Genomic DNA, 26912 nt, shown 5'->3' with positions numbered 1-26912 from the left:
ACCAAAACTCATTCACTACACTGGAAGTGATAAGGGAACTGCACACAATCTACATATTTCACGACTGCTCTTTAGTGTCAATGCCTGACTCATTTAATCAAGACATAAGCAAAGACTGGCTTCTAATGCTACTAAAACTTGACAACCTGACTGGTTTTAAAACACTTATCTGTCAGCAAATACACAATATTACCAAATGCTTCTCTCACAGTGGTTCCCAAATGCACACAGACTCACTGTGTGATTCTAGACAAACAACACTATCCCTTGCACTATATGAAAACACATTTCTTCATCTAGAAGTAGTACTACATTTTAGTATTGAAACATAACATAACTCATTTCACAAATTCATATGGTTTCTACATGCACACACTTTGTAGAGAAAAAAAGTACTCCCTAAACTTTAGCAGGAAAAATACATTAGTCTGATTAAAATAAAAATAGTCCACATACATCCCCTCACAATTAAATAACTCATCTTTCAAGTTCTTTTGTAGATTAAGGAGTATATCAATCACTCACCATATTTTCTTTTACATAATTTCTGCACTGTGCACCTCTCAGCAAAAGCAAAGAATGGAAAAGTTTCCCTTTCATTTTCCACACATATACATGTAAACATCAAATCACTATCCCTCGCACATAAACTCAAAAGCAAACACACATTTCTATTGGTTAAACATTTCAACCCTTTCGAACTGAAATACATTTCAACCCCCAATCTGCCTTCTGCCTGTTACCATAGAAACAGGTCATGGAACACTGCACTGAGCTCACAGGTCACAAGTTCAGCACACAATGTTCCTACACAAGACAGGAAGTGTGCTTGACTTTTCAACATATCAGCTTATCATATATAATGTTCCTTACAATCTGTTTTTGTTAACCAATAACAATCATACCTTTAAAAAGCAAAAATATACACCCTACCTTTCAGTCTAGAAAGTTGTTATACCACGAATGATTTCTTGTCGTTTTTAAAAAAATGTTGCCGTGGATCCGCGCACCCACCGCAAGAGAATCCGTGCATCCAACGCGATAGGATGCGCGCACCGTGCGCGCATTTCGCCGCTTTTTTAAAAAAAAAAAAGGGGGGCCCCAGGGGGTCCTTCTGGGACCCCCTAAGCACCTCTAAAGGGTCAGAGTATTCCCACTCTGCCCCCTTTATATGTTTTACACACTTATTCCCCTTGCTTCTTCAGCCTTGCTTCTACCGAGGCAGAAAATGGCTGCCAACAGTTCCTGGTTTGGAATGTAGAGAGACCCTCGACAGCCAATTAGCATTCAGCATGCGATCGGAGGGTGCGCGCTCGGTTCAGGGAGGGTTCGCGTACGGTGCGGGTAGGGTCCCCGGATCCTCCGCGGCCATAGATATCACTAACTTTTTACCCTAATTTTCTCAGGAACTACTGAACAGATTCACACCAAATATGCAAAAGGCACGAGTCCGAACTGAGGACTACCTCTTTGCCAAATTTTGTGTCATTCCGTTCAGCGGTTCGGGCTGTTGCTGCGACAACAGATCCTATGGGAAATTGCATAGGGAAAACGCGTTTTGGGACCCCCTTTTTTCTCGCCCCCCGCTTGACGAATCACCATGAAACTTTCAGGGTAGGAGCGGAGCGGAGCTGGCCAAATGTTTAGAGAATTTCGCGAAGATTCGTCAATCGGCGCCAAAGAAAATATCATAGCATAACATCGAATAAAAATCATTCTATTGTAACTTTAAATATGAAACTGTTTAACATTTTTCAAGCTTAAATTTCACACTCCAGTCAGTGCAACAGTAGGGAAAGTGTTTGATAGTGGAGGGGTACAAATTGCTATTCCCACTCCATTGAGTGTAACAGTGGGGAAAATATTCAATAGCTGAGTGGTAAAAATTACCATTTCCACTCCAGTGACTGCAACAATAGGGAAAGTGTAGGATAACGAAGGGGTAAGAATTACTGTTCCCACACCAGTCAGTGCAACAGTAGAGAAAGTGTTGGAAAGCGGAGGGGTAAAAATTATTATTCCTAATCCAGTGAGTGCACCAGTAGAGAAAGTGTTGGATAGCGAAGGGGTAAAAATTATTACTATTCCCACTCCAGTGAGTGCAACAGTAGGGAAAGTGTTGGATAGTGGCTGGATAAAATGTACTATTCCCACTCCATTCAGTGCAACAGGGGGGAAAGTGTTGGATAGCGGAGGGGTACACATTACTATTCCCACTCCAGTGAGTGCAACAGTAGGGAAAGTGTTGGATAGTGACAGGATAGAATGTACTATTCCCACTCCAATCAGTGCAACAGTAGGGAAAGTGTTGTATAGCAGAGGGGTAAAAATGACTATTGCCACTTCATTGAGTGTAATAGTAGGGAAAATGTTGTAAAGCGGAAAGTGGAGGGGTAAAAATTACTATTCCCACTCCAGTGAGTGCAACAAAAGGAAAAGTGTTGGATAGCGAAGGGGTACAAATTACTATTCCCACATCAGTGAGTGCAACAGTAGAGAATGTGTTGGATAGTGGAGGGGTAAAAATTACTATTCCCACTCCAGTGAGTGCAACAGTAGGGAAAGTGTTGGATAGTGGCGGGATAAAATGTACTATTCCCACTCCAATCAGTGCAACAGTAGGGAAAGTGTTGGACAGCGGAGGCGTAAAAATTACTATTCCCACTCCAGTGAGTGCAACAGTAGGAAAAGTAGTGGATAGTGGCAGGATAAAATTTACTATTCCCACTCCAATCAGTTCAACAGTAGGGAAAGTGTTGGAAAGCAGAGGGGTAACAATTAATATTTTCACTCCAGTCAGTTCAAAATTAAAAACAAACAACATATTAACAGCAAAAATATTTAAAAATCATAATAAAGAAAGAAATATATAAATATGTTAAAAATTAAAATGCAAATATATCTAATATTACAAATAAAAAAACATATTATAATGTTAAAGACATGACAAATACCTACGAATGTTATATCTAATAAAATACAAAATTATTTTCAAGCAAATTAATATTTTTAATTAGAAATTTATTTTTAAACAAATATTAATTATTAAATACATTTACTTTTTTTATTTCCTACCCTATGACACAACCCAATTCACAACCCACATCTAAATAAAAAAATATATACTTCCATAATGAACATAATTAATTACCAATTAAAGAAATATTATTCATTTAAAAACAAATTTAAACTCATAAAAATTAATTACCTTCCCACACTTTAACCCTATAATCCCCACAACCCACACCTAAAATTAATTACACAATTTACATATTTACATTTAAATTATTTGAATAATTAATATTAATTAACAACTAACTATTAATTAATTAAACATAAATTACCTCCCAACCTTTATCCCTATAAACTCCACAAACCGCACTAAAATTAATCACACAATTCCCATAATTAATTTACAATCAATTAATTAATAATAATTGACAACTAATCATTAATTAAATAAAAATAAATTACTTTCCACCCTTTACCCCTATAAACCGCCCAACCCTCACCTAATTTTTTTTACACAATTACCATAATTCATTGCCAATTAATTAATTAATATTAATTAACAATCAATTAGTAATGAATCATTTATTACAAATTAATTACTTCCCACAATTAACACTATACAATCTCAATTAAATAAATATTAATAAATAAAAAACAATCATTCATTTATTATAATTTAATTGCTTCACACCCTATTCCCCTATAAACCCACATCCTGCTACGGAACTAAAAAATGCAAAATTTAATTAAAATAAAATTGATAACTACTAAAAATGTAACACATATATTAAAAAACATAACAATACTTACACAAAAAACATACATCACTTACTTTCAAAATAGAAACTAAAATTCCTTATCACGAAATAAAAAATCGATAATTTAAACACGTATATTTTTGCAAACGATATTAATGACTTCTAGATTTTTGAAAACAATATTTCTTACCTTAAATTTGATATTCTTGACCACAATATTCTTGCTAGCGATATTTCTGTTTCACGACATTTCCAACTCAATATTTGTGTAAGTCGACATTTTCAAACTCGATATGCTGTCTGAATACTGATCCGTCCAATGGAGATTATAAATTAAAAGCTGACGCTAGGTTGTTGTATGAGTACATAGATACTATGAAAGTTAGAGATTGTTATGTGTGCATGCAATAACCAGTTGTAGAGGGAATTACTACCATCACCTGCTCTTGACTTATGGCATTAGTTGCAGTTTTCTCCTTAGTATGTGTTATGGAATGGGTCTTTATGAGTACTATTTCTCAAATATGATATGGTACTTTCAGATATACCAGTATACAAACATATAAAAAGGTACAATGGTCAAAGGAGAGTAAAAAGAATGGAGAATTATTTTGCTCCAATTGTAAAGTTAGACACTGCCTATGCACATAGACATAAATTAACATACATACTAACAGATATAGGAAAAAAATGTATCGATTACGTAGAAGATAGACATAGGAGATTAGTTAACAATGTTGATAACAAGGATAAAGATTCAGATTGGACCAATGGGGTGTTAGCTCATAAGGCTAAAGGAAGTTCCGGTCCGATAGCTTTGGATTGGCAACAACGTGGCAAGCTTTGCATATGACATGCTGAGAGTTACAATTCACTATTTATGAGACAGAGTGTAAGTGATCATATCTTCTTAGTCAATGGTCCTTAGAAGATGTATTTTGTGTGTGGGAAGAATGTGTTTGGTTGCCAAGCAAATGGTATGGTATGTGTTATCTGGTGGTTATGGTTCATAAAATATACCATGTGGATGACTTGGATAGTTCTGAAGGAAGATCAAAGAGCAGAGAAAAATATGGACTGAGTGCTGGAGCGATAAAACTTAGTTTGGGAGCAGTGTTGAATGATATCCAGATGAGAAGGTTCCCTACCATAGTGAATAGGTTATTTGTTAACACGGCTCAGTCTTTACTATTCTTTGATGGGGAGATGGTCTTGATTAGAGCGATGGTGATGAAGAACCGTCTTAAATTAGACGTGCTACTTGCAAACAGGGCAGAGTCTGTTGGATGCTGAAGGTCCACTAGTGTTGCACTTATATCCCTGACAGAAGTAAAGATCTGAGGGGATATATTAGTAATATCACTGGTATACATCATTAAATACAGGACGTGGCTGCTGAAGGAGTTTGGGATAAGATTGGGAAAGTATTTGGCACATTTGAAAAGTGGTTTACAAATCTTTGAAGTGTAATCTTTGGATACATCCTAAAACCGATAATGATCATTGTAATCTGTATCATTGTCTTAGTTAGGTTGATAAGGGCATACAAATGATACAAAGCAAGGCAGGTATAGAACTTAAGGGAAGGGGAAAGAAGGATGGAAAGACTGCAGGACAGTTGCTATGGGAATTTGAAGTGAATGGATGAGTTCAGGCAGAGAAGGTTAACTATGACATCTGTTAGATTGGTCAACTCTGCAAGGGGTTTTGAAGCATTTTGTGATGAGGGGAACTGATAGAGCAGAAGTATCATTTCATTCATAGGGGTGCATCATAAACACGTGTAGAGCGCACCCACATATAATCCTGTACAGTGTGAACATGAGGTGTTAGAATTGTGAAATGTATTAACATAATTATGTGACGGATTTTAGGTTACTGACAAGTATCATGAAGTATTAACTTAAGAAGTATATGTAACTAGCAGAAAACGTTAACACGAAGAACTCGTACTGTGAGTCTGACACTACTCATGTACTAAATGTGTTTATTAATGATAATGTTTTCGTATGTAGGTTAATGTATTATTCGAAATGTAATACTAATTATGGGAATTCGTAATGCTTAAGTGATGTGAAAAGTCTTATTGTTGTGCTGCACAAACTATTCCTATTAACCTTCTTCCATAGAGTTGGTTTCTAGAATAGAAAAGACTTCATACCACTTCACTATACAGAGAGGGGTTAGCCATTTTCAATGATTTAGGTACACAGTGAGATAGAGTAAATTAATATAGTGAGTTGTTAAGTGATCTTAGGAGATTGTTATAATCATAATGATTATTTTTTAAATGCAGGTTCTGCATGTAGCTCTACCAATCAATAAAGAACACATCCATAATTCCATTCAAGATTGTGGAGGAGCCGCAAGTAGAATTCCTGAATTCGAAAGCAGTTTCTCTTTCTCTCCCATTCCCCTTTCCCCGTGATGGTGCTTAGCGCAGATTACTAATTTTCTGAGCAGGCATATGCAGAGGGGATTAGGGAACTAGCAACTTCTCCTGAGGAAGTTTGGCACTAGCAGATAAATTACCTTACACTTATGTAGTGATGTTATCTGAGCAATAGAGTTGGAAAGGATTTAATGCTCTTCATTCATCAACCATTGATGCAGGGAAATTTGGACTCATGCTCCTATATTGATGGCATTCTCCTTCTTGAACAAAATGTTTTGTTCATGCTGCACCATTTGAACTGGGTGCGTTGAATGCTAATTCCTTTGTATATTTATACCCTTGTGTTGAGGTGTCTCTATGTTCAGTTATTTTTGGCTTTGTAATAAATTAACTAACCTTACTTAATTGTCTTCTTGTTATTAAATATCAAAAAGTGATGCTATTAAATTGATTGTGCATTGCTGATATTCTCCCCTTTACACTTTCATCCTGCTAAAAAAAACATTAGAGTGTGCCTTTAGAAGACTCCAGAATGAATTTATGAAGCCCCTTTCAGTTGCAAACACAACTAGGAAAACAGCGTTCACCCCTTGCTGCTCAACATTAAGGGGATGATTCTGATCTCGCTCTGAAGGGCTATGAACGCGAGCTGGCCGTAAAAAGTATGAGCTGTACGCATGTTTACCGACTGACCCATTCAGCTGTACGAGCGAGCAAGTACGATGCAAGCAACGCGAAATTGCTGAACGACTCGTTCCCAGGTCCGAACCGCTCTGTATGCCTCGTCCGTAAGCGAACCGTGCCATGCAATGGAGGCGAATTCTGACTTAGCCAGCACAATGCACGCGTCGGACAGCTGGATCGAGCCGAAGTTTCCAGCTCGCAAAACGTCCAGGAAACTGCCTTTGGGGGTCCGCGTCGGACCCCTCCGTCACCCGCAGCCTTACGTCTCGGACACAGGGGGAGACCCAAGGGTCCCCCAACACAGGTATGTACGGTACGGATGGCACCGACGAGTACCCGATGTAGGGGGTGCCCTTGTGCGAGACATACCCATTCAGTCAATGGGAGCCCATGTACACGTTATAGGACAGGCTCCCATTGACTTCTATGGGAGTCTGACCGAACAGAGTCCGGCAACATGCGGTTGCATCGTACTCACTCAGTCGGACTGCAGTAGTTTAGCTCGGTCGGAAAACACTCCGGATCTGGCTCGGTCAGAGAGCTTTCCGACCCAGATCTGAATTGGCCCCTAAATGTTATTCAAGGATGTATGATTCTATGTTTTTCTAGATAGCCAGTTGTCCAGTGTTCCACTTGACACAGAGGAGATGAAAGAGATGTGTAAACCAAAATGAGGAATGAAAACGGGCTGATCATTTCTAGAACTGGATAAGTAAATGCCCAGACCTCTCAAGAATAAAGCCTACAAGGCTTCCTAAGCAAAAGCATGCAGCCTGCTGGACGTAGTCATGCAGGCTCCATCTGCATCGAATTTAGCACCTGTACAGTGGGGAAAGAATTAAGCTATTTAGAGGGATTTGCTTCTTCTGAGTCAGGCCATTATAGGCATAGGCTGATTTGGACAGACAGACAAAAAGTAAGCTGGCTTCACAATCAGTCTGGCCTCTCGAACGGCCTCCTGTTTTGCTGAATTTGTTTTCGTTGGCTCTAGGAGTCTGCACACTTGCCACTGCTAGCCAGTGCTAAAATGCTTTTGCTCTCTCCTTCAAACATGCTAAAATTAGCTTACAGCCAACAGGCTTATTTAATTCACTTGTAAGTCCATAGTAAAGTGGTATACCAGATACCCAGTGCTGGTAAATCAAACGTTACAAGAGGGACTGCAGCACTTATTGTGCCACCCACTTACATAGCCATTTAAAACATGTCTCAGGCCTGCCATTGGAGCCTGTGTGTACAGTTTTAAACTGACATTTTGGTCTGGCAACATAAACTTTTTTCCATGCCTAAAACATCCTTTTTAGTGTATATGAAGCATCCCTATGGTAGCCCTAAACAGCCCATGGGGCAGGGTGCGTTGTATTCAAAAGGTTGGATATGCGATATTAGGTTTTACATGTCTTGGTAGTGAAAAACTCCTACATTTATTTTTTTCTATTGCAAGGTCTACCTCTACCATAGAATAACGTTATTACATTTAATAAGTGATAACTTTTGCTTGAGAGCAGGAAGGAATGTCATGTTTGCCATCTGAGGTATTGTAATTTTAAATCCTCTTCAATGGTAAAGTCAGATTTTATGTCACAATTCGGATAATGTCACTTTTAGAAATGTGGCATTTTCTTGTCCTAACCAGTTGGTGCCTGCAGTCTGTTTTCTGAGTCACATGACTATGTCTAGTTGGCATTTGTATATTTCTCCCATACAGCCACACAAAAGAGGGCCTGGGTGTTTGTAGGATGGCCATCCAAGGCTGGTTGTGGACAGAGCTGTGCACAGACCTACTTACATTTCAATGACAACACCTCAATTCAAATACATATCACTTGACATTAGCCTATTGTGATTGTAGACATCCAGGGCCCAGGGCAGGGAGCAGGACATTTCAGACACTTCTGTGGGTGGAAGACCCCAGACGTTTCTTCCACTTCAAAGCGGGCATCAGGTACAAAAGGTGGACCCTTAAACCCACTCTTTAGTACACTTCTGGGGTGAGAATGTGGTCCGATGGCTAGATTGCCGACTTTGGTGCTGGAAACCAAGGTTCGATCCTCGGGGTCATGTCCACTTCCTGTAATTCTGGGCATATCACTTAATCTCCCCGTGCCTGAATGTGTCCTTGTGTAACGTAACTGGTGCTCGCGTAAAGTGCTCCAATACCTTTGGGTCGAGTTCGAACTACATAAATCTGCATTCAAAAAAACAAAAGAAATCAGTGGATACAACAGAACAAGGACTACTGTGCTGCTCAGAAATTGCCCATTTCTTGTTCTACTGATTTAGTTTTGGTAATTTTGGTGACAAGTAATTGTTTTAATTTAACTCTATTTTACTGGATTGGTGTGAGATATTTATTGTGTTGTGTTTTCAATTTATCATTGTTTGAGTGCTGCATATATTCTTTAGACAGTGCCTCTAAGTTAAACCTGACTGCTTTTGTGCCAAGATATCTGAGGGTTAATCACAGGTTAAATTGAGTAACTTTTGTGCTTCACCCTGACTGGAATTGTGGCTGTTGCTTGAGAAGGGCTCACCTCCCCACCAACCAACAACCACATTTCTCTCAGTCAGACCTTGGAACACCCTGACTGAAATGTGTAACTGTTATGGTGTGCACCTAAGGTTGATTACAGACAAGTAATGGTGCTCAATACCACATCACATGCGTATTGATAAAATGGGTTCTTGGCTTAGCTGCATTACACTGCCCCCTACCAGGAACACCAACAATAAGAACTGGCCAAGGGAGGAGGATGACCTGTGCTCTCCAAGTTCATCATTGCCATTAGTTCAAAGTATTATGCTTTATTTTTCACCTAGCTAGTTCCAGACGCTTTACAGGAAATGACTGCACATTTATTGGTTGCTGCGTTTGAAGCGCGTCACTTTTTACCTCTCATGAGTCTTGTTATATTTTTTGCTTTGAATTCCTACAAAGAATATTAAATACATCTTGACAAAACATACTTTTTTCTGATGAAGTGCATCTTTGATGTAGGATTGTGCTCAAGTACAAAAATTATTAGAAGGTGAAATAAGGCAGTATTTCTCAGAATTCGTACTGTGTTACAGTTTACTGGAATTTCACTTTTGTTAACTTATTGGACCTTGAAACACTGTTTTGCGTTTAATTCTTTAAATTGCAACCATTTCAAATACACTTTTTTTTAATGATCTATCCACTTTATGACATTATTTATTTATTTATTTTATTTTTAGAGGTTTTATATAGCGCTGGCTGGACCCAGAGGTATCAGAGCGCTTTACATGATAGAGCTATTTACGGTAAGAGAACAAATTACAGCATTAAATAATAACCAAAACATCAGAACGCTTTACAAGACTGAGATACATATGGTAAAACAAAATTACAACATTTACAGCATCATTATAGGATAAACAGCAGTTAAGACAGAGAATAAAAAAAGGCTTGAGATTATACATATCATGTAAACAGATACTCGGAGAAAAGAGTTGAAATACCTAAAAGATATGGAAGAGCGAGTTTAATGCGCAGGTAGAGACCTCCAATATTTATTGAGGAGGTGAATTTTGAGATCTTTTTTAAAGCTGGTGTAGTAAGGGTTGCATCGTAGGTCTTTGGGGGGGCATTCCAGATGTAGGGGGCATTTCAGGAGAAGGAGCGGGATTGAGTGGATTTCTTTTTTAGCAGGGGTGGGACAAGGAGGAGAGCGTTAGTGCTTCTTAGGGGTCGTGTGCTGCCCGCTTTGCAGAGTTTATTGGCAAGGTAAGGTGGTGCATTTTGATGGAGGACTTTGAGTGTGATGCATGCGTTTTTGTAGGAGGATCTGCCTTCAATGGGGAGCCATTTTAGAGTTTTGAGAGCTGGGGAAATGTGGTTGAACCGTTTGCAGTCGGTGATGAGCGTGGCTGCAAGGTTGAGTACAGATTTGAGTGGAGCTAGGTGGCCCTTGGGGATTCTGGTGAGGATGGCATTGCCGTAATCGATTTGTGAAAGGACCAGGGATTGAACCACTAATTTAATATCTTCAGTAGGGAGAAAGGGTTCGATTTTCTTGAGATGATGGAGAGTGAAGAGGGCTCCTTTAGCAGAATTTTTGATGTGGACATTGAGGTTTAGACTGTTATCGATGGAGATACCAAGAGATTTTACTGAGTAGGACAAGGAGAGAGAACAGCTGAGGGCACTGAGGTCAGAGATCCAAGTTTGAATGGGGAGAGGGTTGTTTTTGGGGGAGAAGAGGATGATTTCAGTTTTTTGGGGGTTGAGTTTGAGATGATTTAGGTGGAACCAGGATTGGATTTTAGTGAGGGTGTTATTAAGGTGTGGATGTCAGCGTGGGTTTTGATCTTGTAATTGAGTTGTGTGTCATCAGCATACAGATGGTAGTTGATACCAGCTTGATTTAGAATGAGTGTGAGGGGTTCCATAAAGAGGTTAAAGAGTGAGGGTTAGAGAATAGATCCCTGGGGGACTCCTAGGTTGACCAGAGTGGGTTTAGATAGACGGGGAGGTTGAGGGTGAGAGGGAGTGGATAGTGTTTGTTGTAGACAGGGGACAATTGTGTGTAAGGCGTGTGAGGTCAAAGGTGTTGGAATGAGTAGAGTAAAGGTAATTGGGCGTGGGTGGTGGCATGATGGAGGACAAGAGGTTTGAGAACTCGGGGGATAGAGATGATATGAGGACATAAAGAGTGTGAAGTAGGACTGCATCTGGGATTAATGGTGGAGAGAAGTTCGGTTCTTGTGAAGGAGGGTTAGGAGAGGGTGAAGGTGGGGCCGGAGGTGGTACGATAGGAGAGCCAGGGTGGAGGGGTAGGGATTCAGGCTGTGGCATCCAGGAGGGAAGGAAGGGGTTAGTTATTTGAGAAGAGGTTTAGGGGGACAGATTGTTGGACAATGTAAGTGGTAGGGAGAGGGGGTGTGCAGTGGGGATGTCAGGAAGAGGGGGGATCATAGGAGGGAGAGAAAGTTTGGGTGATGTGGTTGGGAGATGACATTGGCTGTAGAGATGTACAGGGGAGGGGGAGTGGGGAATAGGAGTTTGGAGTATGGTGTTGGTAGGAGGGAAGACAGGGGAGGGGAGAGAGGGGCAGGGTGAAAGGGAAAGGGCAGGGGGGGTTGAGCGATTGGGTATTCGGTGGATTAGGGTTAATTTTGTCTTGGAGGAGAGACAAAGTGTTGAAGTGGTGCTCAAAGATGGTGAGCGTGATTCGGCGGCTTGTATGAGAATGTTTCCAGTTTTCGAATTCACCCGGAAAGATTGGGGAGGGAGTAGTGGATAATTTAAATCCATAGAGAATTTTGATTGAGTGAGTGACTGGGAGCTGCCGTAGGACAATGCTCTTCCATTTGGAGGGGCGTTTGGAATAGAAGATGTAGTTGGTTTTTATGGGGGAAGAGAGGCTGAGGTAGTTATCAACAATAAGTGTTTCAGGGTTACGAATGAGTAGTTTATGTTTGAAGTTTTTCTTAGCGTTTTTAGACAGATTGGGGGAGTAAAGGATGGTCCAGGAGTTAGGGCCACATCTGGAGAGAGTACAGTCATGGGGGATGTGTGCGTGATAAGAGGGGGGCATGTTGGGACGGGGCTGAGAAGTGGAGAGTTAGAGGAAGGTTGTGAGGGCAGTTAGGGGTACAGGAAAGAGGAAGAATCGGGGGCATGGGAGGGAAACTGCAACGGTGATCTACATTTCGTGCATTTCTGCCAATTGTTGCTAATCGGCTGCAATTTTGAGCATCAACATGAAAATAAGAGAAGAAAAGAAGAAATATGGCCTCCACAGGAGTGCAAGATAAAATTGTCTAGACGGTCTGGAAGGAACAATTACAATTGTAGATCGAGAAAAGGAAAGAACAGTGCTAAGTCATTGCCATATAAGTCTGGTGGAGGATAAAGCTTAGAGGGGGCTCAGCGGGCTAGTGAGTTCAACAACAAAGTCTATGGACCTACAGATAGACTGGTATTCATGTGGGGAACAATTTTAAAAGTGTCTTCATTTGAAATGATGCTTCATTCAATCGCTCAAGAAATCCCAAAGGTGGAAAGCAGGAAGTAGGTAAGAAAACAGCAGTCAGGAGTCAAGCCAATTCGGAGATTCAGTAAATCAGGAAGTCAGGATTGGGAGCGGCAGCGAGCACAGTGGGCTGAGTAAGAACAGGGTTTCACGTGTTGGCCATTATAGTTGTGTCATCATTTTTCAAGAGAAATTCAAAAACAAAAACATACGCCTGTGAGGTCCCCCAGGGTGGGTGTTAGGATGTAGGCATGAAGACAACATTCAGGAAGGCCAATCAGGAGATCAAGTTCATCATGGAATAAAGAACTGGAGTGGCAGCGGGCACAGTGGCCTTAGAAAGTAAAGGGTTTTGTGTGGCCTGAGAATGTAAAGGGTTTCCTGAGGCGGACCTTTTAATTATTATTATTATTATACCTTGCTGCTGAGGGTTGTTTCCCATTGTGTATATATAGCAAGACTAGATTTATACACTTTATGAGTAAACTTAATGAAATTGCACTTTCTATTTGTAGGCGGCTGTATGGCGTAAGTACTTTTCAGTTTAACCGTTTTTGCAACCAAGTAAAATTTTCACTCAAATGCTTTTTTGTGCAGTAATGCTTTCTAAGGTGAAAAAGGCATATACTGCATACAGGTATTTGCAAATGATTCTCGGGGTACCCTTAAGGGGCCATGGTCCAAAGTACCACCAGCAGTTCAAGTTGACCTGCACTGGAGTGTCCAGGTGCAGAAGTGCTGAGCGGATTGGTAGCCTTGCACACTACACAGTAGACAAAGAGGGTGGCCACCCAGTAACAGACTGCAGAAGGGGACTTGGGGACATGTCCGGGAAATCTCAACAGGGTGCATGGGTTGCGAGGGTCCTGGGAGCAGGGGAGCTACATCAAATGTTGTTGACCCAGGCTGGGAAGCTGGGGTGCAGGGGGTTTTGGTCGTATGGTGCCTCTGTGTCAAAGACATCCAAGGATCTCAGTTAGACCTGTTAAGGGGGACAAAACAGGACAGCTGGGCCACTCTTGTTGCTGGCCTCTGTGGTATCGATGTCCCTCATTGGTTGCTCAGTCTTTGCAACATTGGAGCCCGGATTGGACTCAAACTGTGATTGGCACAAGGGGTCCGGTACCCCTGGTATTGGGTGGCTCTGGTTGGTCCTGGCATCTTCTCACTTGGTGGGGAGATGGATCTGGCCTCTAGGAGCACAGCGACCTGCTGTGTTGGCAGTCCCAGTGAACAGCAGAACCGGATGTAGCAGTTGGTGCCTGCAGGCTGTAGGGGAGTGGCTACTCCACTTCCAGGGATATGCTGACGGCTTAGTCAGGGCTGGGGGTCCTCCAAGGTTTTTGGAGGAGGCGCATCTGCAAGACAAGTTGGGTTGTCATACTTTTTGGGACAGAAGCAAGCAGGGTTTGGAGCCCAAATCCACCAGCAGTCCGCAGTTCTCACTACTTTGGCTCTTCTTTGTCTCTTCTTTTTTTCAGTCAGAAGAATGTGAGTTTCCTGAGTCCAGGGTCCACCTATATACTGAATTTAAGGGCATTAAGGAGAGTAAGGGAAGTAGCCAATGGGCTACTTACCCTTGGTGTCACTACACCCCCTACATGACCATGTCCTGTGGAGAGGAATCATGACACTGTCACAGAGCTCCTAATTTCAACACAACCAATACAGTGACAACCTAATTTTCATGTTCACTTACGGCAGCCAACTTTAAGTGTGTGACTAGCCTGGAGGTCCACCACACCTCCATGCATAGCTAATTTCCCACCTGTCCTGGTGCCAGGTGGTCCTCAGGGCACAGGGTTGGAATGCCCAGATCTGGGGGTAGCCAGGTTTGCATATCAAAGGTGGCAGAGCATTTGAAGCCTCTGGCCTTGGTATGCAGATTCAGTAACCATCTTACTTGATGAGGAAATAACACCTCCTGTCAGAGTAGGTATACTTCCTGGCCTCCTGAAAGTGTGGGCTCTCACCAGCAGGGGTCAGAAATGCACCTGTAGTGGCAGGATGGAAGTATCCAGTCTGCCAGCACACTAGAAGACTAGTAAAGTTTCAGGTGTACCCCTAAGGTGCCCTTTAGGTGCATGGCATAATATATCTAGTACTGGCATCAGCACAGATGTGTTAAGACAAGGTGTTTGATACCAAACACCAGTATTTTTAGTGAAGCCATCATGCTATCTGGAGAACTCGTAATATACTTAAGATGGCTTCCCTGTTTACTTTTACCATATAGTGATTGAACGAGAGGGTACAGGGACATATATGCTTATGCAGATATGTCCTCCCATATGGTGTAAAGCACCCGGTCTTGGGGCTACAGGGCCTACTGTAGGGGTGACTTACATATATTACTTACATATATTACATGTAGTGTCTTTGGCATAGCACACAGTAAAAGTGCCATGTCGTGTTTTCACTCATGTTTTGCACCATGACATGAAGCCGGCAATGGCAGCCTGAATGCAATTTGTGTGAGTGTTGTTTAGCATAGCGTAAGATATGCTGCAGCATCATAGGGACCCTCTTTAGTACCAATGCCCCACATACCAGTGATACCATTTACTAGGGACTTACAGAGGTGCAACTCTCCATGCTTATTGGGTTACAATTAGACTTTATATGTTTTAGGGGAAAGTTAAACCAAAACTTAAGTTAGACCAAAACTTAAGTTTAACTGAGACAAAATCCTAACATTACTAATCCTAAATACCGAAAGTCGTAATGTTAGGATTTTGTCACAGATTACTTTTGTGAATCGGGTCAACTGTGTGTAGCTAAAAACCATAAACTTTTAGATTTGTGGATGTGCCCTTCTTTGGCAGATATATACCCTGGGATGCCCACATTTCCGCACTTTGAGCAGATTTCTTCCCACAAAGCATTTTCATACTGACAGAATTTTAAATGCACATAAATCCATTTATAATTACAAATTACTCGTTTTCTATAGTACTGTGAAGACATTGCATTTGGAATCATGGCATTGGCACACCTAAATACCGGCAAGGTATACAAATACCTTTATGAATTGGGCTCTCGTGATATTAGCAACAGCCCAAGGCACAGGTTGCTTATTTGGAAAAGGGTTTTAGTTTTTATACGGATTTAACTGGCTGAGCTACATATGTTAAGGGCGTAATTTTAATTTGCACAATCCTGTGGCACAAAAATGATTATGGACCCGATTTTGGCTGAAGCTTACTCTGTTGCCAATATGATGGGTGGGCCGTCCTCTTTATTACAAGTGTATTATCCAGCAGCGGCTCCTGGAGGGAGTGCTGCGGGGCGGGGTGGCGGAGGGGCAGGGTGAGGGGTTAGTAAATTTCGGATTAAGGCAGAACGGAGTTCAGTAACGAAATAAATAAATAAAATGAATTACATTGAGCGCTGCAATGCCGGTTTGGCGTTGCAGCGCGCGCAATTTAATTCGTTTTATTTATGTATTTAGTTACTGAACTCTGTTCGGCCTTAATCTGGAGTTTACTACCCCCTGCCCCCCTGCCCCACCGCCCCGCAGCACTCCCTCCAGGAGCCGCTACTGGTATTATCCAATAGCACTTCTAAGAACGTGGACAGGATATCAGCCACATTTGGGACTGAGTAACCTGGCTGCCAACCAAACTCTATATGAGGTCCTATGTTTTCTTGCAACGTTTTCTGGAATGTATAAAACTAATTTCATAGAGACATCAGACTGATTTAAATACTGACAATCAATGTGTCTGTTTAAAAACAACAATAATAAAAATACACTTTTTTGTTTTTTAATTTAGTGCATTTCACCACATTTTTGACGTTTGATAGCTCTGTAAGTAAACTAACCTGTAAACGAGTGTGCAGTTCATCCTTCTAATGGTGAAATGTTCCTTCTTCCAGGCATCACCACAGTGCTAACTATGACGACGCTGAGCACCATTTCAAGGAAGCACCTGCCACGGGTCTCGTACATCACTGCCATGGACCTCTTTGTCTCTGTCTGCTTCATCTTTACTTTTGCTGCTTTAATAGAATATGCAACGCTCAACTATCTTGTGGGGAACAAAAAGCCCCCTGCAGAGGAAAGCAAGAAATCTAAAACGGTAGGTGGGTGATATAGGGGGATGACTCAAAGGCAATGCAAAGAGGAGATTGCTGTCCTATAGCTATTACTTTATTTTCACATCTAAGATTGTTGTTGTTTATTGCTTGTAGTGATTCGCAATTCTTTGCAGGTTTGAGGTATGTGGTGTCTGTGCTTACTGCTGTGATGCCAAACGCTGTATCATGTACCTAGTGTTTCGATAAAATCGATTGACATCAGATTACTGGTATAAAAAGTCTAACACTTGCAGTTAACTTCCAAGGGGCATATTTACAACGAGGCGATAAAAATTTATCGCCGCTTTAGTGGCCGTTTTCAGCCGAAAAGCGGCGATAATTTTATCGCTATATTAGCAAGGTCACGCTGACGCGTGAAACCTTGCTTTAGCGTGGGGATTTCTAACGCCCAGCTTTGCATCTCTAATGAGATGCAAAGTGGGCGTTCCTGACCTGACATGATAGGAGAAATGTCGCTAAGCGACATTTCTCCTATCATCAAGCCCCACGCTATGAAGCATAGCGTCAGGAAAAGTAGCGATAACACCTGTTATCGCTACTTTCCTAACACCTGCTTCAGGACTGACTTAACCATGATATCCTATGGAAGGAGGATATTATGGTTAAGTTTGGGAGTCCCTATCAACAAGCTACCGTGAGATTATCGCTGGCTTTCCAGCGATAATCTCATGTTAGCCAGTTAGCATGAGGATTTTTATCGCTACTGAGATAAGCGTTGCTAATAGCACGCTAACTCAGAGATAAAAATCCACGCTAGCCGGCAATAATTATCCTAGCGCTAAGTGCGCTTTGCGATAATTATCGCCGGTTGTTGTTGATATGCCCCCAAGATCGCAATTTGACAGGCTCGAGCAACGAAAATATATGCAGGAGTGAACATGGGAGCAGCATGGCCTCCAAAATCTTTGGCAAATGTTTATTATTCTACCAAAAATAAAGCAAATGTATATTGTTCTACCAGAAATAAAAGATGTATACCACTATTATTACAAAACAATCACTAGCCTCTTAACGCAACATAGCTCCGTTCCCAAGGAATAGAGATGACAGTCATAAACAATGTGGGGGGGGGGGTGCTGGTCATGCAAGGGGAGGTGGTTTCTTCTTCGAAAGCCAAGAAATTGCTGATAGGGCAGTAATGTCCAGAGGTGAGGTTGGAAGTGGGATTGGGGAGATGCCTTTTAAACTATAAATAATCTTTCTATTTTTTATAAATACGCCTCACTCCTTCCTTGAAGGTTATGAAAGGCATGAATATCCCTCATATTACGATCTAGCTCTCTGAGATCAGTCCTCCCAAATGAGTGGAACAATCCTCATTCACTTCTGACGCCCTCTGTCCTAACTCACTTCGTAGCTCAGTCAATCATAACTAATTGGTAAGCCTCTCATATTCTGCTCATTTTTTTTTCTTTCCGCTTCTAAACGTTTTATCCAGATTTATGACCAAATCGCAATCATTAAATGTTTTTGTTAGCATGTTGACTTTCATTTTCCAATCAGAGAAAGTAATTAATCAAACACAAAACAATCTTTTTTCTACAGAATAAAGTATAACTATGCATATATGAAATATACAAAGTGATGAAATACATTCATCTATAAATTCAACACTGTTGAAAAATAAGCTTACTGAAAAAGGGAAGCATTCACCCAAAGCTCAGGTCATTTATCAAAAAAACATAGGGGCTCATTTATGAGCCCCTGCGTCACTTTTGCGCCACTTTTTGTGACGCACCAGTGGCGTAAAACATGCGCCATGATGCGCCATATTTACAAAGTGACGCATCTACCTAGATGCGTCACTTTGTAAACCCCTGCGCTACATTATACCTGCGTCAGGTATAATGTATGCAGGGTGGGCGTTCCCACGTAAGTAAGCATCGTAGAAGTGACGCAGTGAAATCTACGAGATTTCACTGCGCCACTTCTAGGGTGCAAATGCGTCAATATCTTGCGCCTGCCTCACAGCAGGCGTAAGACTGACGCAGGCCCTTTCACATGGGGCTTACCCCATGTGAAAGGATACATTGCTGGAGTTGCGTCACTTTTGTGATACACTCCAGCAATGCGTCACTTTTGCGCCTACAGATACATCAGAAATACTGACGTATCTGTGACTCCTTGCGACATGATGCGTCATACTGTAAATATGACGCATCGTTGGAGTCGCAGGGAGGGCGCAGTGAAAAGTGACGCATCACTGTTTTCACGCAGTGATGCGTCACTTTTCATAAATGAGGCCCATAGAATTCGCAATCTGACTCCCACTTTCAGCTACTCAATTACTCCTATGTACAATCTGAATTCCATCCTATAAAGAGCATACCTATCATTAACTGCCTCAAGAATCAAGACGCATCAGAAGGAGAAATTGGCAAGATGTGGAAAATAATTTTCGTCTGCGGTTAAATTGCTTTTTTAGATTTATATTGCTTCTCCAGAAACATTCCCCTTTTATATCACTTAGTCTGGAACTCATTAGCATTTGTTGAAGTACCTCAACATTTTCAACCCTTACAAGTTTAACTATTTCCCTGCTTGGTGCAAAACATTGCAAGAGCACTATCCACACAAGAAAAGACGAGGCAAACGAGTAAACGGGGGAACATAATGAACCTACTACATCATCAAAGTAACTTCACATAAAGTTTAATAAATTACTCTACCACACTGTTTGTGTTTCAGAAGGTCACAAAGTATAAGGGGATGGGGAGAGATGAATTAATAAAGATTTGATACTGACTGACAGATTGACACTCATAATAGCATGGTAACCTAAGTGACATTTTTCAGCACATCTCATAGACTAAAAGTATTGCTATATAGCTCTGTACCTATTACCTTCCGTAGTAGAGACTCTAATACCCGTAGAGCTTCATGAATGTCTGGAATCTGATACGATCCCAATGAATCTACAAACATGATAATGTCAGGATTACATCCAATTTAGACATTTTGGACCAGGATAAGGCAAAAGTGTGAAGACTGCTTGTCTCTTTACCGGGGCGCAACACCTTTCATCACACATTCCATTTGACAAGTATAGACAAAATAGTCCGGTGTTGACATTAGCAAGCATGTTCTTCTTAACAAACTGATCCTAGTGCGATGCCTAGCCTAGTCAAGCGTTTCTTGAGGATGGCCATGACACTAGGCGCCGAGGACAGGCAGTTTACTGTACATTTTGACATTCATTGGCATCCTTGGTCAATATGTTGTAAAGTTTTAAAGACATTTGCATGCTACTAAATTAAGGCTAATAGCATTGGCAATGAAATACTGCTGCAAAGACATCGATTTACATGATGTAATAGATGTGGGAATGGTTACGCTTTTAGCTTTGAAAATTGTGTGTAGGTTTATGAGTGATGTGTCCTTTTCCCTCTGTGCAGTCCCATGCACTGCTCCAATCTATCAACCCGCTCCGAACCCTGGCCAAGTATCTCCATTCACCAATTACCCACCCCCCACTTCACTTCTGTCAACATTTACCTCATCAGCTCCGTGCTCTGTCTTTATCCTCTTATCTTTGGCCAACACTTTTCAAAAAAGATGTAGAGAAAGAGTGGCCCCCCCACAGGAGGTTGTAGACTCGCCTCTGGACATTTCCACAAGAAAAACAAGTCCCGCTACAAGAGAGCAGATATTGTATCATGAAACTCTGATTCGGTAGTATCAATTTTGCTCGTTGCTTTGCAGTTGACATAGATGTCAGTAGGTAAATGTTCTCTTTCTTTATATTCTTTATTATCGAGTAATTTCATAATAAAAAGACAAGACAATATAAAAAGAATCGTTACATACAAAATAGAGGATAAAAACGTTTCCAAGATAATCTCAAAATAATGAACAAGATAAAACACATCACTGGTGCCTAGTGATTCCTATTTCTAATAATCCAAACCCAACCTAGGAATTTGGCCACCGCAACTACAATACATTCACTAGTATCGGATCTTAAAATTCTTAGTGCCTCAAACCCCAGTCTAGTTCCCAGATTACGACATATGGGTTTGAGCCATTTGGCCCGAGGGGCTGCATAGGCCGGGCAGACAAAAAATATGTGACCCACGGATTCAGCACAATCTATACACCAGCGACAGGATTCACACGCCTCTCCCTTCCAATTTTTAGTAAACAGTCTAGTGGGTAGGGAGCCAACCCTCAATTGATGGTAGAGTTTCCTGTCATTGGGCCTACTAATGATGTCCCAATAGGCTTCTAAAAGTGGGACATTTTACTGCACGAGAAACCTGCCTGTCAAAGACTCTGCTGGCACTTGAGATAATTGTTTCTGATGTACCAAAGACCAGTAGAGGCTTTTGAATAGTTTTTTAGGAGGAAAGGGATTATTGACAGGGTCAGACCAAAGATTTCCCAAACCCATGGATTCCAATAACAGACCAACTTGCTTAAGCCAAACTATGTTACCGGAGCCCAAAATGGAGCGAACATCCAAAAATGCCTTTGCATAGGGGCCTAGCTCCGGTGTGGTCCACAATCTCCTCCAAAAGGCCAGAGGTTTGAACCTGGCGATGTCTACAAATGAATGACAACCAAGATCCAATAAAAGCGGTTTCACTGGACTTGAACTGGGGAGACCCGTGAGGATCCTTAAAAATTTATGTTGCGCCTTGACCAAAGGAGATAGATCAGCAAAACCCCAGAGTTCAGCGCCATAAAGGATCGCTGAATTAATCCTGGCGTTATAAATCTTAATAGCAGGACCTATCATTTTAGTCTGAGACTGTTTCTGTTCTTTAACCAAACACCCGGAGAGCTGGGCAAATTTAAGAGATAAAACATCAATTTGTGGCTTCCAGCTCAGTTTGTTTTCAAGAACAACCCCCAGATAGCTCATAACGTTCGTACGTTCAAGTATATCATTATTCATTGTGACATAACCTTTCACACTTTTTCCTTTATTAAAAACCATATACTTGGTTTTTGAAACGTTTACTTGGAGATCATAGTCAGAACAAAAATTGGCAAATTCGGTCAGGGCCGCCTGTAACCCCATCTGTGTCCGGGACAGTAATAGGGTGTCATCGGCGAACATGAGTAGTGGAATCTTGGTACCACCCAGCGAGGGGGCGTCAGTAGAAGTAGATGAAAAGTACTGCACAACTCTATGTATAAATAACAAAAAGAGAGTTGGCGCCAAGACGCACCCTTGCCTAACACCCCTATTTACTTTAAATTTATCGGTGACCTGCCCTTGATTCCCCCAACGTACTTGTGCAAAGTTTTTATCATGCAACCTAATGACAATATTCAAGAGATCGACAGGCATCCCTAACCCCGCTAGAGTCCCCCATAGTTTAGTCCTGTTAACTAAGTCAAATGCTGACCGAAGGTCAACAAAAGCGGCATATAAAGAACCACCACAAAGATAGACCGTTTTCCAGACGATCAGTTGAAACCTAAAGGCCTGGTCGATGGTACTAGTACTGGATCTAAACCCTGCCTGCAGTGGCAAAATAATATCCTCCTGCTCAATCCATGTCTGGATTCTTGCCAGGATCATCCTGGCAATAATTTTTTGGATTGAGTCAATTAAACTAATCGGGCGATAATTCACTGGGCACGAGCGATCACCCTTCTTAAAGATGGGCAGTATCTCGGCACCATTCCAGGATTCGGGAATATCCGCCCCTTTGGCTAAAGCAGTTGCCAGGAAAGCTATATCGGGGCACCCAATTACTATGATCGAATTTAAAAAGATCCGCAGGGACACAATCTATGCCCGGGGCCTTGCCACTGGGAATCTTGCTTAAAGCCATCTCGACCTCTTTACAGTCGAATGAAAAATTTTGGAGGATGGACATATCCTGTAAAGTTGAAGGAATAGTCTCTTCAGCCAAGTTAGTAACGGAGAACTGAGACTCAAAGTGCGACACCCAACATTCTGGAAGAACATGGTTTGAAGGAACCTGCAAACTCGGAGAGTTAGCCCACTTCACAATATGCCAGAACAATGACAGGTTTTTTTGTTTACTAGCAACCAGGAGATCATGCCAATGTTCGTTGTCCCATTCTTGTTTTGCCGAAACTTTGGCCTTACTGTAGTTTTTCCTGGCCGTTCTAATATTAGCCTGATTTTTAGATTTAATAGCAATTTTCAGTTTGCCATAAAATTCACGGCACGCTTTGTTAAACCAGTGATTACGCTTGGGTAAAATTGTTTTCTTAACCTTACTGGGTTTTGAAAAAAGAGCCTTAAGACCCAAAAACAGATTTTCATGAATACGTGTTGTCTCCCCTATAACAGCTTCTTGACTCTGGAGAGAGTGAAAAGCTTCCAATGCACTTGAGACTAGCGAGCTAATTTCTGTAAGTACTACACTATCAATGACAACCTTTTCCCAGCGCACTCTCCATTGGTTATTTGTTAGGAGGGCGTCGGCGGTAACTATCTCAGTTAGTTCATTACTGCGGGCTGGGCAAAACAGAAGGCTCAGTACTAAGGGGTTGTGGTCACTCTCGGGGCGATCTAAAGTCACCATATCCTTTAGGGTACACCAGAACTCCACTTTGATAAGGGCGTAATCAATTCTACTGCGGCGACGACCCTCAACGAAGGTGTCCTTGCCATTTTTGTCTGAGATGGTCCGTCCCTTGGCTGCCCTAAAGTCACGCCCCATACACAAACTCATCCACTGGATGGCAGATTCAGTCCACCTCTTGATGGGGGGGAGATCAAGAGGGGGAATGTTCCAATTTGCGTCCACTTCCAAAGTGAGTGAATCCCAAGCAGTGTTCAGAGGTTCGAAACAGCAATTCAGATCACCCACTATTAACACATTTATACCAGGGTTAACTGTTTCCAAAAACCCATCTAATTGTAGAAGGGTATTAGTACCTCGCCCACCAGGTTGGCCCCTATTGTAAACATTTATAATCAAAATATCAGGTTCATCAATAAGGTGCAACAGGATTATCAAAAGATCGGGGCTGTCGATGGCCAGTTCAGTAAAACTGCATTTAAGGGTTTGCCTAACCCAAATACAGAGACCACCCGAGGGACGACCCCTTAACCCACTGGTGGCCCCTTTATGGAAATTAATAAAACCGGAAAAATATACCGGGTCCACAGCCCACGTTTCCTGAAAAACCAAAATATCAAAATTTTCTGCCCAAGCAGACCATTCCTCAATTACAATTTTGCTCCTTAGACCGGCGATGTTCCACGAGGCCATGGTAAGGGAAGGAGAGTTAGCTGTAACAGCAGACAATTGTGTATGAGATATGACCTGGGCGACAGTATAATTTACAATAGTGCCTGGAACCAAGCACTCATGCTCGTCTGGACAAAGATCAATGTGTAAACATTTTGGACTATCGGTGTGCAAGATACAGGCATGCGGTACAGTCTCAGTGTCAATGGGTGGGGAGTTTACATGGTTTATGCCCTGAAAGTTTTCTGAACAATCCAAAACTGGTAAAGGGGGATCAGGATTACAATCGGACACTATAAAAGGAGTACATGCGATATTGGGACACTTATCACCCACACCCATGGGTACCTCCCTGAAACAACTACAATTTACATTCCCCGTACAGACAGAACAACCCGAGCCTTTAACAATTCCACTCACACAGCCCAGATTGGTGATGTTATTTGTCAGTCAATCTACCCCTTCCATACTACTCAACGAGGCAAAATGGTTTGACAGTGGAAGATGGAAATCCAATCTAGGTGAACAACGAAAACCCTATTGGCCCTTTCCCATCCAACAGACAGATCATAACGTGTGTCGCGAGGGTCAATTGGAAAAAAAAAATGTCAAATCCAAGCTCAGTATTCCACTAGCACTCGTGGTATTGGGAAAGCTACATATGCGCCTCACCACTCTAGGGCCCCGAAAATTAATGATTATGCAGTCACCCTCCACATTCTTTGCTTTGGTACCTAACCAGCTCACCCTTCGTACGGTCAAAATTTCCGCACTGAGTCTGGGGGGCAAGGGCCTGTTACCATTTAGCCAGTGAATCATCTTATTCTTTAACTCACTATGGGACTCTATCTTATCCTGGGAAATCCTTGGAACACCAGCCAAAATGACAGTTTAGGGTAGTGACTCTGGGGGAAGATTAATACGTGGATGTTTTAAAAACAAACCATCACCCTGGGAGTCAATCTGCCCTGCTGTATTATTAAACCTATTGTTGGAAACATTATTAGCCAGTTTTTTTGACCTGTCAATTCCAGCAGATGTATGAACTTCTTCCCCAGCACGATCTAAAACAGACGAGATAACAATATCTTTATGTGCGTGGGGATTAGGAGATTTACTAACCGGGGGAATAGGACCATTAGAAACAAACTTTGCTATAACAGCCAGACCAGGAGATGGTGGAATCCTGGATCCTGGCGGGGTCACTAAAGTTTTTTCCAAAAGGGTCGTATTGGCAAGTACAATACTTTCCAATTTCCCAATGGAAGTGGTAAGTAGCTTGACTCTCTCATATAACGGTAAAAAGAAAGATTTAAGCAATTGTTCGAAAGACTCAGAAAAGCCAATAGGCAAGGGATTGACACGGGACTGGCTGGGGAGGGACTTATCGTACAAGGGGCTGACGATAACTGGAGGGATGCTACGAGACATAGAGGGGTGAGGTTCATTATGTGGAGTGACAGGTTTGAGCATTTTGGGCACTTTGGCGCGTCTTCCCTTAGTTGGCACTCCCACACGTTTTCTTTTCCCTTTAATGGGCTGGGGCTGGGGCATACTTCCCTTGTTCAAAATAACATTAAGTGGTTGTTCAATGGAGGGCATAGGGGGATTAGAGTTTGGTTTTACAAGAGAGGGACTAGGCTCTAAAATAGATAAACTATCAAGGATTGTTTCCAGGGTACTATGATTTGTCGAGTCCAACGCCCCTATCTCAGTACTAGGCAACAAATCGGAGACGGGTTGGGGCTGCCTACACTCGGGAGAAACAGCTGACATTATTTTACCAAGAGACGATCTCTTTGCTGATAAATCCAAAGACAGTCTTTTTTCCGTTAAAATAATTTCGTGTTCAAGGACACGGACTGCTCTAGTAATGAAATTATCAAGGGTTCCTGAAACACAGCCCCCTGTGCTGTCCTGTACAATCTTCCTTCCAGACCTCAATGAAGTCATCTTCTAGCGTGGCAGGCGTACAATAACAATGACTACTGGCAATAATAAAAGCCCATAGACCACAGTATGTTACAAAGACTACCACACACTTTGGATTAAACAATTAGAGGGCGTAACATCTAATCTAAACGACAAGTAGAATAAAATGGCACAACATGAGCTCACAGCGATACAGGCACGGGTATCACTCTTGGAGGACTGAGATTTGAGGGGTGGCCCGTCCCGGCCTCTACTGGCCACGAACGGCCACAAACGGTCCCGCCCTTGTCCCGGGCTTCGCCCGCGCTGCGTCCCGCGCTGCGTTCAGAAAGTCACCTGATGTTAATCCTGGGGAGGGGCAGAGTCACGGCGGAAGAGGCTGCAGCTGTGGTCAGAAGGGCTGCTGGTCCTCGCAGTCCGTAGCACTCGCAATCCCCCTGGAGCAGCAAGTGGCGGTAAGGCTTCAACGAGTTCTCAATTCAATATTGGCGGCTGCTTTTTGTTTGTATCTGCATGCTGGGCTCCTGCCCACACCCTTCCCTCAGCCAGTCCGCGCTCGTCTCCTCTTTTGGACCCCTCTCTTACTCGCATGAGGGGGCAGAGCTTAGGGGCAATCATACCAAGTGAAAGGCGCCTTTGGAATGCAATAGTTCTCACATTTGCGCAAGTTTGAGCTATTCACATTGTAAATGAAAATGCATATTATTTATGTTTTTGTTTTATAGCACAAATAAAAAGCATTATCATTTACAATGCCAATAGTTTAAACTTGCGTAAATGCGAGACCTATTGCATTGCAAATGCTTGTTTATGTTTGGGGTGCTCTACGCCTAAATCGTCGAAACATTTT

General features: G+C 42.0%; 1 protein-coding gene across 1 annotated transcript in view; it reads left to right on the top strand.

The window, feature by feature from the left end:
* The window catches only part of LOC146829043 (gamma-aminobutyric acid receptor subunit gamma-4-like), a 2063907-nt gene that overhangs the window by 1899147 nt on the left and 137848 nt on the right, over positions 1–26912 (top strand). The window contains exon 8 of the mRNA XM_085607669.1: positions 16728–16930. Coding sequence (XP_085463795.1) covers positions 16728–16930 — 203 coding nt within the window. The remainder of the gene's footprint in view (positions 1–16727; positions 16931–26912) is intronic.

This window comes from Triturus cristatus, chromosome 5_2 (genome assembly GCF_964204655.1).
Source record: "Triturus cristatus chromosome 5_2, aTriCri1.1, whole genome shotgun sequence".
NCBI lineage: Eukaryota > Metazoa > Chordata > Amphibia > Caudata > Salamandridae > Triturus > Triturus cristatus.
Note: the sequence above shows the minus strand (reverse complement) of the source record. Positions and strands in the feature narration are given on the sequence as shown.